A 14,085-nucleotide genomic window follows, 5' to 3' on the forward strand; every position below is an offset into this window, starting at 1 on the left:
GTAGATGTACGTTATGTCAGGAGCGGACGAGGACGGCGCGAATGCAACCGCACTCGCACTCGTCAATCGTCAAGTGTTCCCGAGATCTTGATGACAATATGACAACCGACTTTGTCCGTTTCAGTGGGCGTCCAAGCTCGATGGCTCGCATTCCAGATTGCACGCCATTCCGCTCGGCTCTTGGAGTGTCAACCCGCCCGCCATGGCTAGGCCGTGGCGCAAACTCCCCAATGGACGCCATGTACCGAGCCCTACTGAGCCTACTGAGTGACAGTCAGCTCCTAGATGTGGTTCAAGTTGGCGCTGGCTTTGGCTATGGTATGGTATGGTATGGTATGGTATGGAATGTCGCACGTATCTAGCCTCGATCGCCATCGCGTCCACGTCGCCAGTGCCGCGTGCCTGCGGCAGTTGCTTAGCGCCCTAGTTGAGCGGTTGCAAGCGCACATTTGGGGACATATGTTATCGAATTATCGGCGCCTACTGTGCGGAGTGGGGTCCGCGCATACATCATGCGGCGGCGATCAAGATTGTCGGTGACTTTATCTGCAAGTTGGCCAGAGGAATGTGAGATGAGATGAGATGAGAATGCAGATGGGACACGTGATCTATGAGGTATTGGGAACTGAGAGAGAGAGCGTTTCCTTGTTGCTGATAGCAGTGGCCGCTCGCAGACGTCTTCTCGCCCAGCCACCTCGCAGAGACTTGAGCTCGTATTGATGAAACTCTTGACATAGATCTAACAGGCGATTACGCATAGTACACCCAAACACATGCTACTCCCACGCTGCACTGTCCTCGCCGGCCCGCACCATTTTGATGTTGCACAACATGTCGAACGAACCCACGATCTAGAGGCTGGCGCTCTTGGGCCCAGTGTAGCCCGCAGGGTGGTAAGGAGACCACTGCGCGTTCTTGACGTGCTGGAGCAGCGACTCGTCATCGAGATCGCGGAGCTGCTCGTTCGTGTCGAGGCCAGCCTTCTGGGCCGCGCGGATGACGCCGACAGCAACGTCGGCCGAGACGTCGCGGATGCGAGTCAGACGTGGGTAAAGGAGAGCCGCCTCCTTCTCCTCAGGCGTAAGAGCCTCCGAGAGCGAGATCGCCGACGCGGTGATCATGTCGTCCGTGATGTGCGTGGCGCCCGAGAGCAGCGCACCGAGACCAATACCAGGGAAGACAAGGAAGTTGTTGCCCTGGCCAGGCTCGCGGAGCTGGCCGTCGTACACGACGGGATCGTAAGGGGAACCCGAGGCGTAGAGGACACGGCCGTCGGTCCAGTTGAGAGCGTCCTCGAACGAGAGCTCGCACTTGGAGGTGGGGTTGGAGAGGGGGAAGATGATGGGAGCCTGGTTGAGCTCGGCCATGCGGCGGACAACCGGCTCTGGGAACGCGCCAAAGGTGGTCGAGAGACCAACGAGAGTGGTGGGCTTGACGTACTCGATGACGTCAAGGAGGGTCTTGTACTCCTGGCCCTCGTTGTCGTTGCGGATAAAGTACTTCTTGTGCTCAGCGAGGCGGCCGTCGACGACGTCCTGGCGGGTGGCAGTGATGAGGCCCTTGGTGTCAATGAGCCAGAAGCGCTCCCTTGCCTCATCCTCAGAGAGGCCGAGCATGCGGAAATAGTTCATCATCTCCTTGGCGACACCGATTGCGGCCGAGCCACCGCCGAGGAAGACGACCTTGTGTTCCTTGGGATCCCTCCCGGAAAGGTTGACAGCGGCCTTGGCCGCGGCAACGAAACCACCGAGAATGACCGATCCAGTGCTGATGGGGTTAGCGCTGGAGATCATGGCGTCTTGGTGCGAAAGAATGCGCCACCATCTTTACTCACCCCTGAATGTCGTCGTTGAACATGCAGTACTTGCTCTGGTACCTTGACAGGAATTCAAACGCGGCCTCCGAGTAGCTAAAGAAGCGTCAGCCCCTGACCTCGCTTCGGATAAAAGAACAAGCCGTAAACTGGCTTGCCACTCACAAGTCCTCGTGCTGGATGACCGTGTCGGGGAACTGATTGGATGCGGCAGCCATGAAGTCGTCCATGAACGAGACGGCGTCGTCAAACGATGCGCGGGGGCGCTTGAGGCCCAGGTAGAGAGGGTCCTCACGGATCGACTCGTTGTTGGTGCCCATGCTGTTCGGTTAGTCCGCCTCTTCCAACGCCACCGGGAAACCCGAGGACTAGAGATACTCCGGGTCTGTGCGGGGCAACGACTCACTCAAGGACAACAGGCAGGGTACCCGAAGGGTCCAGACCACCGCCGGCAACGTAGAGGTTGAGCTTGCCGACCGAAATGCCCATGCCGCCGAGGCCGAGGTCGCCAAGACCGAGAATACGCGAGCCATCGGTCACGACAATGATCTGGGGCTGGTGCTTGAGAGTAGCGGCGTACTCGGAGAGGATCTGGGGGAGCTGGTCCTGGAGAGGTGTGAGCACAGACTTGTACACTCCTTTGCCCCAAAAAGCCCTGCGGAAGATCCCAATGAGGGATGTGCGCCACACTAAACTTGTACAATGCACCGCGATGCGATGGCGGGCATGACAGGTCACGCGCCCCATTTGACATGGCCGCCCCATCGCATTCACAGATTCGATTCATTCGGCAACCACAACAAACTCACCTTGTCGTCGATCGAAAGGTAGAGACCCTCAGGGCCCGAGTAGACCTGCGAGTACTTTTGGCAAGCCTCACCGACGGTGGGGGTGTAGACAACAGGGGCACTGAGACAATGTTAGCAAATGCAAATGGTGGCGTAAGCCACAAATAGGTGACTAAGAAACCCAACTCACAGGTTGACGAGGTCTGCCTGGAGGGCGGCGAAGAAGAGCTCGGGGTCCTCACGGCGAATGCGGGAGAGGAGCGAGTGCTTCATGAGCGAGGTTGGCTGCTGGTCGAGCTGGTGCTGGAGACGAAGGAGGCTCTGCTCGCGGTGGATGTTGGGCCTAGAGCGGCCGAGGCCAGCGCCGAAGGCTGGGAGGTTAGCTCGTGCTCGATACGATCATGCTCGTGCTCGATGTCGCCTGACCGTAACTCACGGAGCTGGAGGGAATTTGACTTGGGAGTGAGGGGAGGGGTGGGGCCATTGGGGCGCATCTGGTGCGAGGTGGCGGTCATCTTGGTACGAACTACTGGGTCAGACATTGTTGCGATGGTGAAGAGTAAGGAGGAGGAGGAGGATGAGGAGGAGGAGTGGGCAGTTGTAAGATGAGGTGGGGTTGGGAGGGAAGATGACGAGTTGGGTGGGGGGCTGCGTCAAGTGGAGCTGATCTATTTCTTCTATTGCGGATCGGGATAGAGTGGGTGGGTTGTGGGGGGTGTATTATAATTCTGGTTGGATTTGAGTTGGAGTAGGCGGGGCCGGTCACCTCCGGCCACCACCCGGCCACTACCAGGAATAGTTCGAAATACTCACCGGAGATGTGAGATGCGGCAAAGTTGATACGAGTGTTGCGAGCAATGTGTGAGATGATGGGAGACGAATGGTAGGCAGTGAAGCGCAGTGAGGGAGTGGCGCGAGAGAGGATGAGCATGAGGGGCCAGATGGTGTGATGGGTTGATGTCTTATATACAAAGATGAGGGTGGGGTGCGATAGATACGAAAGAGTCTGAGCAGAAGGGAGAGGTGTGTGCGGATGGGGGGGAGGTGGGGGTGGGGACGTGAGTGGAGTGGGTATGTGATGGAGCAAGGGGAGTGGTGAGTCGTCCTCCTAATCCAGGCAATCTAATTCCCGCTGGGTTCATGCCTTCCCCTTCCCCCCTTTGACCCGACTATAGCGGCTAATGCCCACTAATATTACCATACAACAACTGAGAGAGATTTGAGTGGCGCACCAACACACACTTTACAGGAAATCGGATGACTCGAATACCTCTTTTCAGGCACGGATCAGCCAAACTACATCTCGCCAACACACCCCTGTAAACATTTTACGCGACTTGAATCACACAAGCCTGTAGCTACATCAATTCACCCTACATTCATAAAATTCACACTGGTCGTAGATGTACATCTTGTCTACTACTATCTCTCTCCGCATACTTCTAACTGTATGCATTGGTGAGATTTCAACGTCTGAATGTAAAGGTGTATCATTACATGACGCCTCCAACCTCCACTTTGCCTCCACTTTTCCCCAAGACCCCAAGATGATTGGTCTGTTGATGTGTAATTGAAAGGAAGCGAGGTATTGAACCGCGTCTACAACAATATTACACACATCTAAAGACGCTTGGATCCGACCCCGACATTTTCCGAGGTTTTGAAACTGATGGTTTGTCCCTTTTCAAAGCTCGTCACTTGACGCTTGCGCACCTTTGTTGGATGCTCGCAATCGATTCGAGCGGGTACACCTAGCCGCACCGTACTTCCCCGGACATTGCGCGCGTCGCCCTCAGTCATCGTCGCACTGCGCGCCCCAATCTCTAGTTGGTAGCTTGGGCGTTCAGAATCAGAAATCCCTATACCCCTGTCCCTGATTAGCCTGATGGCTACAGCTGACTGACTCTGTCGTGCACCCGCCCACCGCGCCACCGCCTACAACAAAGTAGCCGAGCATCCAAATGCCCAGGATACAACCCCCCCCCCCGCGTTCGATCGACTCGATATGATCCTTTCTCAATCCCATCAAGGTCCGCGGGTATTCACGTCTCCGCCTCACCGCCTACAACCCTATCCTCCTAACCGGCGCACCCAGCGTTCACAACGCCCCAACCCGCTTCATCACCATCAATCCTCATGTCAATGTTATTCTTCGCTTTCTGTCCCCAAGACAAAATATCCCCACACCTGGGGTAGACGTGGGCTCAAAGTAGATTCGGCCAACTCCGGCCCGCCCCGCACGGCACGGAGATAAGCACACGGGTGCATGCGGGGTCAGTTCGAAAACACCACTAGTTCTAGATCGAATATGACTTTGGTTCGAAATAGCGTTTCGAATCGCGGTGGTACCAGTCCGCTCACAAGATTGCCAGCCGCTGACTGCTATGGATGCACCATGTGCGTCAGGCAATCTGTATGCATTATTCATCGTCGCATCGTCGCATTGTCACGTCGTCGCATCTCTTGGTACGATTTCTTCTGATGGTGCGGATTTCTCAGCGCCCAGACTGCTATCTCATCCCGCTCCGACCCGGTTACGACTACGACCTGCCGGTTACTGTTGAGCGCCTTTCAAAAAATACCCCCAAGTTGCCTGTAACCGGAAAATGTTTAAACTGTGATCGCATGTCAGTGGCCTGGGAAAAGGAACGCGTTTGTGATCCGGTGATCTAACAATCTCGATCAACTACCGCTTGGCATCATTTCCGAACACATCATCCCGCCGGCTACAGCTACCGTGCGGAATGTTGTTGGCTCATGTACTCAACAACTGCCGGGTACTGTTGTAACCTGTAACCTGTAACCTGTCACCCGTAACCCGTAAACTGTCAACTTGCTCATATGACACAATCTCTCCTGTCATCATCAAGTGCAAGTGGCTTGCGTGAGAATGGTAATGCTCCTCTTGGCGCTTGATGAACCGGCCGCTAGCAGAGGAATGCTCCATGCTCCGTGCTCGCACGATGTCAGCTCCTCAGACGAATGCTCCATGCTCCGCTTGGGGCTCGATGAGCCGGCCGGCTTGGCTAGCACAGCACATCAAGAGCAGAGAGCAGTAGACCCCTCGCACTTCAAGTTCTAGCCTGCTTCTCGTCCACGAGCCAGCGAGGTCCGGGTGGGCTGGCGTCAGGTCTCAAAATTGTACGTCTGCCATGACCGTGGGTCATATCAATCCGAGCCGGAGGTGAAAATGGGTAGAAGTCGCCAGGTCGCCAGGTCGCCAGGTCGCCAGGCTGCCCGGTTGCCCGGTTGCCAGGTTGTAAGGTTGTCCTAACGCGCAAGGTCATCCGTGCCTGACGAGCTGAGCCGGCGGCAATGGTACTGTGCGCCGTGTGGAGCAGGACACGGCTGGCGGCATGCGATCTTGCTCCACCACGCCCACACAGCCCACAGCCCACCGCCCACCTCTTGTAGGTCATGCGACTTGGACATGCGACTTGCGACCAGCACGGAGGAATGTGGAGGTGTACATTTGCGCAATCGCGTAATTGCGTAAGACTTTGAGACGAACGCTCACGCAGAGGGCGCTTGTGGCTCTGCTGAAACTCGCTTAGAACGATAAAGGGGACGGAACATTCGGAGCGCCGAGTGAAAGCAAACCTGGCCGAAGAGGCCGACATGACGCGGTCCTTGCTGCCGCCGGCAGAGCAATCCTCCGCATACCTCTACAAGTCCCACAGGCCACAGGGGTACGCCCAGTGCTCTGGTCAGTGCCAATACCGGCGGCAATGGCGCTATGGTCTAGCTTCGAAATGGTTTTACCGCCGAGGGGTTGATGGGTCAGTGTGGGGTGGTCGAGGACTCTGTCTGTGGTGTCGGTTTATCGCCAGGTCATTTTCTCTCCCGACTTGAGTCCTAGAAGGTCATCTCCACGCACCCGGAAAACTGACGCACAGCTCGTCCATGTTCATGTTCCTCCTGCTACTGTCAATAAATGAGGAAGAACTACCAACCCACACCACTGCTCAGCATGAAGCGCCCTCGGTCTACATGTCGAATGTATGTTGATCACAGGTATACCTGCCACAGGGCACCATGGCATGAGATGATGTCAGTCCTCCTCTACCCCGCATTTTACCCCATCCCTAAATTGGACTAGTCACCCAGTCACCCATCACCGTGCCAGTCATCCACCCATTCTCCGTCAAGCTGTCAACTATCACATGTCCACCGGCGCCGACAGCACCTTCTTCCTGGCGTCTGGGACAGCGGACGCCGATACCGATCGACCTGTCCGACTCCGCGCGTTCAGGCGTAATGTGCGCCAAGGGAAAATTGCACTTGGCGCGAGTCTTACCGCGGCGCTCCTCGCCGGGATGGTGCATCTTGGGCACCTGGTATATGAGGAAGGAGGGTGGATCGGTCACGCGCGGTGGGGCGCGGATGTAATTATTATTATCCTCACTGTTAGTTGCTTCCTTTGTCCTACTCCGTCGTATCTTCTCCATCGCCTTCCCTGGCCTCTCTTCCTTCTCTCTCCCACCAACCTCCCTTCCTCCTTCATCCCCCCCCTTCACCCCCTCATCCGTTCCTCCCCTTCTCTACCAACATGCTGACTCCAGCTCGGGAGCATGGGCATGCTCTCGGCGACGCTAGTGTGGCGGCCGTTCCCCTCCCGCCTGCGGCCCGCCGACTTAGGCGAACTTGCCAACATGCGCATACACCGGCTCGCTTGCGTCGCGACCTTCTTCGCCGGCCTCGCCTCCATCATCCTCCACCTCGCTCCCGATGTCGTGTATATTCTGTCCACACAACGCGGCCCACCGCCAGTCGACGCCGCGACCCTCCTTACCGGGCGCATGCACCTCGTGACGCTGATCGCAGCGTGTGTGAGCGCCGGGTGTATGCGACGTGGGCCATTGTTGCGCACACGCGAGGCGCGCTTCGGCTCTGGCTTCGGAGTCGAGTCGAGCCCGGATGAAGACTTCGACTGGCGAAAACTCAGCTTCGAGGACGAGGAGCCTGACACCATGCCCGTGATCGATTACGGGAACTCTAGCATGCTCAACTTCCTCACACTGGGATATGTGAGTGCGATGAGGAAGAAGGTTAACAACAGAGCATAAGCCTCGCGAAGAAGAGCCTCGAGGTAGAGGCGCTGCAGCAGTCCGACCTGCCTGTGTTGGAGGATTGGGTGCGGAGGGGTGGGACGGAGCACCTCGCCGCCCTCGAACCGCAGGGCATGGACCTCCAGGCTACCACAGCGATCGGGCTCATGAAGGCCCTCTGGGCCGGACGTGGGAAGGTCATCTTCATCAGTGAGAGCCAGTGTATGCAGACTCTGACGCAGCGTTTGTGCTGGAGACGGCCAACGTCTTCATCAATTACATCCAGATCACGGCGACTTACGAGTTCATCGAGGACTTTGGAAACCCGGACCCCGCATACTTGTACCTCATGTGCTGGGGTATGCTCGTCGGTCAGGTGCTGGGCGTCACCCTCTCGGCGTACCTTTGGGTTCGCGAGAACTACCTGCTGCACAACCCCGTGCGCATGACCATGTCCGCTATTGTGCGTCCTGGCCGGGTGTGACTGATGGCAGCTGTACGCCAAGATCCTGCGCTCGACCGACGTCAAGGCCATGGAGGCGCAGCACCTCACCTCAGAGGAGGATCAGAAAGCCAACAAGGGTCGTGCACAGGTCATGAACCTCCTTACGATTGACGTGGGCACTGTCGCGTCGATGGCTACGTACATCTGGAACATATCCAACGGCATTATCCAGTGTACGTCTGCCGACATTGCGCTTCTGCAGCTGACCCCAGTGATCATCGGTCTCGTCTTCATGTATAACATGCTTGGCTCGAGCTCGGCGGTTGCGCTGCTCTGCGTCCCGCTCTTTGCACCCATCTCTGCCTGGATCGCCAAGCGGATCTATGGTGAGGTATCGTGCTGGTAGTCCGCAGCTAACACCAGAATGTGATAAGGGTTGGGCACGCGCACGCGACGGACGGACAGGCGCGATCAAGGAGTTCCTGGCGGGCATCAAGGTCATCAAGGTGAGCTTCATGTTCATGCCTGAGCTGACACCAGCTCAACGGCTTTGAGGGGTACGAAACCCGCCGCGTCAGTGCATTGCGCGACATCGAGACAGTATGGCAGCGGTGGCGCTACACGTTGGGTACGTTCTTCAACATTGTCGGAGACCTTCTGCCAGCTTTCGCCGTTGCCGCCACCTTTGTATTTTATACGAAGGTGTTGGGCCGAGACCTCGAGCCTGCCACCGCCTTTGTCACCCTTCTCGTGTGGGTTTCTGCTCTGTCTTACTGGCTGATACAGCTTCGCCAAGGTCAAGGCTGGCCTTGACGTGTTTCCAATGGCGATCGACGTCGTGCTCAACTCCAAGGTCGCGCTTGACCGTCTTAAGAACTACCTCAACACGGCCGAGGTCGACGTCAACCTGGAAGATGTGTCAGACGGCATGATCGCTGTTGACAATGCCACGTTCACCTGGCCGGTGCCAGAGAACGCCGTGCACCCCTCAGATGAATCTGTACACGCGTTCCGGTTGCGCCGGGTGACGCTCTCCCTTCCTCAGGGGAAAATGACGCTGATCTGCGGTCCGCTTGGCGCAGGAAAGACCCTCTTCGTGAGTGGGCCAACCTCGCCAGTTAAACCACGTACAGATGCTGACGGCAGCTTCGCGCCCTCCTCGGCGAAGCTAAGGTCGAGAGCGGCAACGTCATCTCGCCGCGCTCCCCCATCAACGCGACGCTGCTTGATCACTCCAACCAGCATATGCAGTGGACGACCGAGAAGTGGCTGACGCGCACCGTTGCATATGCCCCGCAGAAGAGCTATATCCGTCACGGCAGCGTGCGCGACAATATCCTCTTCGGACTGCCGCTATGGAAGGAGCGGTACGTGGAGGTACTTCGGCAATGCTCGCTCGAAGCGGACCTCGCGCTGCTTGTCAACGGCGACAGGACCGAGGTGGGCGAGAATGGTGTTAACCTCTCTGGCGGACAGAAGGCGCGGATCAATCTTGCCCGTTGCGTGTACTCGCGCGCCCGCACGATATACCTCGACGATGTGCTCAGCGCGGTTGATGCGCACACTGTTCAGTTCCTCATCGACGAGTGCTTCCGCGGCAAGCTCCTTCGGGCCCGCACGGTCGTCCTCGTCAGCCACCACGTGGGCCTCTGCCTCCCTGTCTCGGACTATGTCGTCGCCATTGCGGATGGGAAAGCGCAGGAGGCGTGCTTGGCGCGGCGCGCACACCTCCCCTCCCTCATGCAGATGAGCTCGCCTTTGCAGGCGGCGGAGGAGTTGCCGCCTTTGCCGGCAACAGGCACGGCCCGTCCTGAGGCCATCCATGTTCTCGACACACTCGTCAACCTCAACGCGCAGACTGCTATGGCACCCGACGATGACGCCGCTCTGGTCCGAGAGATCCGCCAGACCGAACGAGACGACTTGCTCTCCGTGGAGGACGACCAGGACGAACCCAAGGCGCGGGCGGTGTACACCAAAGAGCACCAGGAGGTCGGGCATGTCGCTTCGGGACACTACTGGCTCGTGATCGCCGCGGCTGGCGGCCTTGGGTACTGGACCATATGGATCATCCTGTATGGAGGCACGAAGGCTCTGTCGTGGTCCATCGACTACGTGATGAAGATCTGGACGGGTGATCCGAACATCGAGGCGAACCTCAACTACTATATCACTCTCTTCCTCACGTTGAGGGTGGCGTGGGTCGTGGTCGGCGCCCTCAGGTGGGTCTGGCTGTACGGCGTAGGCAACGTTGGCTTTTACTCGGCGGGCACAAAGAAGATCCACCGCGACCTGTTCCGGACCATCACGAATGCGCCACTGTCGTTCTTCGAGAGCACACCTTCTGGGCGTCTGCTCAATGTATTTTCGCAGGACATCAAGCGGCTAGACAGCCAGTCAGCCGACGACTTTGGGCGCACCACGTCTGAGATGCTTCGCGTCGTCGTGTCTGCCATCACCGTCAGCTTTGAGGCTCCGGTAAGCTAATATTGTGATCCTTACAGCTGACACCAGGCAATGCTCGTCGTGCTGGTTGCATTTGGCGTCCCGCTCCTCCTTGTGACGAACCAGCTCGGCAAGTTGCGCTCCAACCTCCGCCGTCTCGCTGCCGTGTCCGACTCGCCGATCATCAGCCTGTACCATGACAGCATCGACGGCGTGGTCATGCTGCGCGCTTTCGGATTACCGGCTGCGATGACCAAGATCTTCCAGGTACTGGCAAATCGGAGCCGCGTTGCGCAGACGTGGAACTGGATCGTGTATAACTGGGTCCGGGCAGTTGTACTCACCCTCTCGTCCGTGTTCCTCACGATCACTGGGTTCATCCTGGTCGGACGAGACATCTCGCCCGCGCTGGCAGGTTTCATCCTCAACTTTGCAGCGCAGGTGTCGGTCACGATGTTCTCGTTGCTCGAGCGCTTCATAATGCTGGAGCAGACGTTTGTCTCTGCCGAGCGCATCAACTATTACCTCCAGAATACACCACAGGAACCGGGGGGCGGCACTGTGCCGCCCGCACACTGGCCGGAGAAGGGCGGAATAGTGGTGCGCGGTCTGAGTGTGCGCTACGCCCCTGACTTGCCTGACGTGCTCCACGACGTCTCCTTCACAATCGAGCCTGGGCAGCGTGTCGGTGTTGTAGGCGCCACGGGCTCGGGGAAGAGCACCCTCGCGCTCTCCCTCTTCCGCGCGGTCGAGCCAACGGGCGGGAGCATCGAGATCGACGGGCTCGACACCGCGACGCTCGCTCTCCGGCCGCTGCGCCAGCGCCTCAACATGGTCGTGCAGGACGGTTCTTTGCCGGCTGGGACGTTGCGAAACGCGCTCGACATATCGGGCGAGGCTGACGACGCGGACATTTACGACGCGCTGCGGCGCGTACACCTTCTCCCCGCCGTGGTCACTCCCGCGGATGTGCTTACGAACCCATTCGCCGACCTCGACACGTTTGTGGCTGCCGAGGGCGCCAACTTCAGCCATGGGCAGCGGCAACTGTTGTGTCTTGCGCGGGCGCTGCTCAAGAAGTCAAGAGTATTGGTCATGGACGAGGGTGGGTTTTGCTGTCTGTGATATCCGGCTCGAGCGGACATTGCGGTGTGGAGATGCACCGCGTAACGGACGTTGACACCAGCGACATCTTCGGTTGACTTTGAGATGGATAGCAAGATCACGCAGACGATCCGGGAGTGCTTTGCGGACACGACAATGCTGGTGATCGCGCACCGCCTTGCCACGATCGTTGCATAGTGAGTAACCACCTCAGTCTCAAGCAGTGCATGGCTGACCACAGCGACCGGGTGCTTGTGTTGGATCGCGGGCGTGTAATCGAGAACGACCATCCTCTGACGCTGATGACGCGTGAAAGCACTGCATTTCGCAGCTTGTGCATGGCCCAGGGGCCGGACGAGTATGCGTATCTGCTCAGGCTGGCGCAAAGCAGCCAGGCGTGAAGTGCATCGCGTAGCAGCGCGACTTGTCGTGTATTCGTAACGCCCGCGCCAGCCCGGCCTGCTCCAGCTGGCACATGGATGGTACGCTGCGGGCGTTGTGGTCAGGTTGGCACTTGGTCATGTTCCACCTATGACTCTTGGGTTGCCGTTTGGAGCCGAGGGGTGATTATGGATTGTCATGGGCCATGGGGGATATGTGATTCGATTGGCTTGGCAGTTTGGAGGTTTGGAGATTGCCTTTGCTCGTGGTACTGTGGTACTGTGGTTTGGGTCTTAAATGTATGGCATATACAAATATGGAACTTGGGCACATGAAGGAACAAGATTCCGCGTCCCTCAGGGCCGATCAGGGCCCTCAAGGGATCCAAGGCAAGGGGATCAGAGGAGAGGTTGCCAAGATTGGCAGTTGAGATGAATAGTCTTGTGAGGAACATGAGGATCATGATGATGATGAATCCTGGAGGCTTTCGTCATTAGTCATAGCATAACTGCGGGGCCTGTTGCGCCGCGGGCGGCGGTGGCGTTGCGGGGGCGTTTACGATACATTACCCGCAGGTCATTCAAGTCGAATGGATGAGACCTAGGTAGCTAGCTAGCTAGCTAGCTAGTAGGGTTCATTAGATAGAATGCTTACCTATCGTGTAAAATGCAGTGTTTGACTGTCATCCAGCGCCATCCGCACCGCAGCACAAGCGGCAACCGCAAACATTGGTTTCAAATCCTTGCCTTTGCTTGTGTCTTCCCCAATCCCCAATTCCGCAATTCCCCCCCTCCCCCCCTCCCTCTCCTCTAACACACCACAACACAGCCGCCACCTTTGGTTCTCCTCAACCCCCCTCTCCACACTCCTTATTACTCCTCCTTTTAACACAACTCGGTTCTCATCCACTCCATTCCTCATCCCTCACAGTCTCACTCTACCTTATCTCTCTCTACAACCTACACTCTACAATGAAGGTCGCTACCATCACCGCCCTCGTCTTCGCCACGGCCGTCGCCGCCGAGGCAAACTTCCCCCGCGTTCAGCTTGGCCATGCCGCTGCTGAGAGGCGTGACGTTGAGGAGCGTCAGCGTGAGTCCCTCCTTCTTTCGAGCTCTGCCTCCTTCCCCAATGTCAAGTCGAGATTAGAAGACAGTCGAGCAAGGCGGCCGGCCGTGGTGCCAGATATTCTGGCCGCAATCACGCGACGCGTCTGTTTCACTTCGCAATATGTGCTGCACGTTCCCACACCCTTGTCTATTCACCACCCCCTTGGACCCTCACCTCACTGCTTCTCATCCATTTCAACTGGCACATTATCACCCTAAATCCATCACACTTTCTGGGCGTTGCTCGCTTCTCACAAGTCCCCATCCCTTGCGCTAACCCCAGTCGACTCGATCCTCAGCGCTGCCACCGCTGCCGTTGCGTCCGTTGTGACCGACGCTGTCCCCAGCGTTTTCGACCAGGCCACCTCTGCTGTTGCGTCCGTCGCGACCGACGCTATCCCTAGCGTTTTCGACCAGGCCACCTCTGGTGGTGCCTCCGTCGGCGCCAAGGTCACCTCGGCTGTCGGTGGTGTTGGTGAGAAGGTCACCTCGGCTGTCGGTGGTGCTGCCTCGTCGGCTGCTGCCGCCGCCGGCACGAGCGGCGCGGACTCGACCGCCGTCAAGGTCGGTGCCCTCGCGATTGCCGGCGTCGCCGCTGGCGTCGTCGCCCTCGCCTTCTAAGCACCAACTTCTGTCACGACACCCCACCGTCTAACCCCACGTTCTGTAGACCAAACCCGTAGGCGCATTCATGTATACCTTGTGACCTGGCTTTTAGCGGGTCCAGGTGGAATGGGATTGTTTTGGTGGGCAGGGTGGAGAGGGGCGTCGTGGGACAGTTGGGAAGCCACAACGTCACCGCCTCCGCATCCTTTTCTATGTGTCATATCTCATCATTCATACAACATACACGATACCCCTGCATCGATCAAGCTAGCCTGCGAGCTGGCTAGGCCATCACATCCCACTCGTCTCAGCTGTCCTCTGTCCATCCCAATCTCCACCCCTGTGC

At 57.8% G+C, this 14,085-nt stretch overlaps 3 protein-coding genes across 3 annotated transcripts; 2 read left to right on the forward strand and 1 right to left on the reverse strand.

Moving 5' to 3' along the window:
- Positions 1-851: 851 nt before the first annotated feature.
- Positions 852-3,532, reverse strand: CcaverHIS019_0510910 (uncharacterized protein; the record flags this gene model as incomplete). Its single annotated transcript, XM_060602323.1, has 8 exons — positions 852-1,767; positions 1,835-1,909; positions 1,979-2,134; positions 2,220-2,419; positions 2,623-2,722; positions 2,792-2,972; positions 3,038-3,127; positions 3,415-3,532. The coding sequence occupies 8 exons, from the start codon at positions 3,530-3,532 to the stop codon at positions 852-854; spliced, it is 1,836 nt and encodes a 611-aa protein (XP_060458728.1).
- A 3,232-nt stretch (positions 3,533-6,764) lies between these two features.
- Positions 6,765-12,044, forward strand: CcaverHIS019_0510920 (uncharacterized protein; the record flags this gene model as incomplete). The annotated part of the gene is made up of 13 exons (XM_060602324.1): positions 6,765-7,007; positions 7,164-7,628; positions 7,661-7,859; positions 7,892-8,112; positions 8,144-8,327; positions 8,367-8,480; positions 8,518-8,600; positions 8,635-8,846; positions 8,881-9,190; positions 9,241-10,572; positions 10,609-11,644; positions 11,726-11,840; positions 11,885-12,044. The coding sequence occupies 13 exons, from the start codon at positions 6,765-6,767 to the stop codon at positions 12,042-12,044; spliced, it is 4,674 nt and encodes a 1,557-aa protein (XP_060458729.1).
- A 951-nt stretch (positions 12,045-12,995) lies between these two features.
- CcaverHIS019_0510930 (uncharacterized protein) lies at positions 12,996-13,754 on the forward strand (the record flags this gene model as incomplete). The annotated part of the gene is made up of 2 exons (XM_060602325.1): positions 12,996-13,116; positions 13,417-13,754. The coding sequence occupies 2 exons, from the start codon at positions 12,996-12,998 to the stop codon at positions 13,752-13,754; spliced, it is 459 nt and encodes a 152-aa protein (XP_060458730.1).
- Between the last annotated feature and the right edge of the window lie 331 nt (positions 13,755-14,085).

The sequence above is a fragment of the Cutaneotrichosporon cavernicola genome, assembly GCF_030864355.1.
Source record: "Cutaneotrichosporon cavernicola HIS019 DNA, chromosome: 5".
Lineage (NCBI taxonomy): Eukaryota > Fungi > Basidiomycota > Tremellomycetes > Trichosporonales > Trichosporonaceae > Cutaneotrichosporon > Cutaneotrichosporon cavernicola.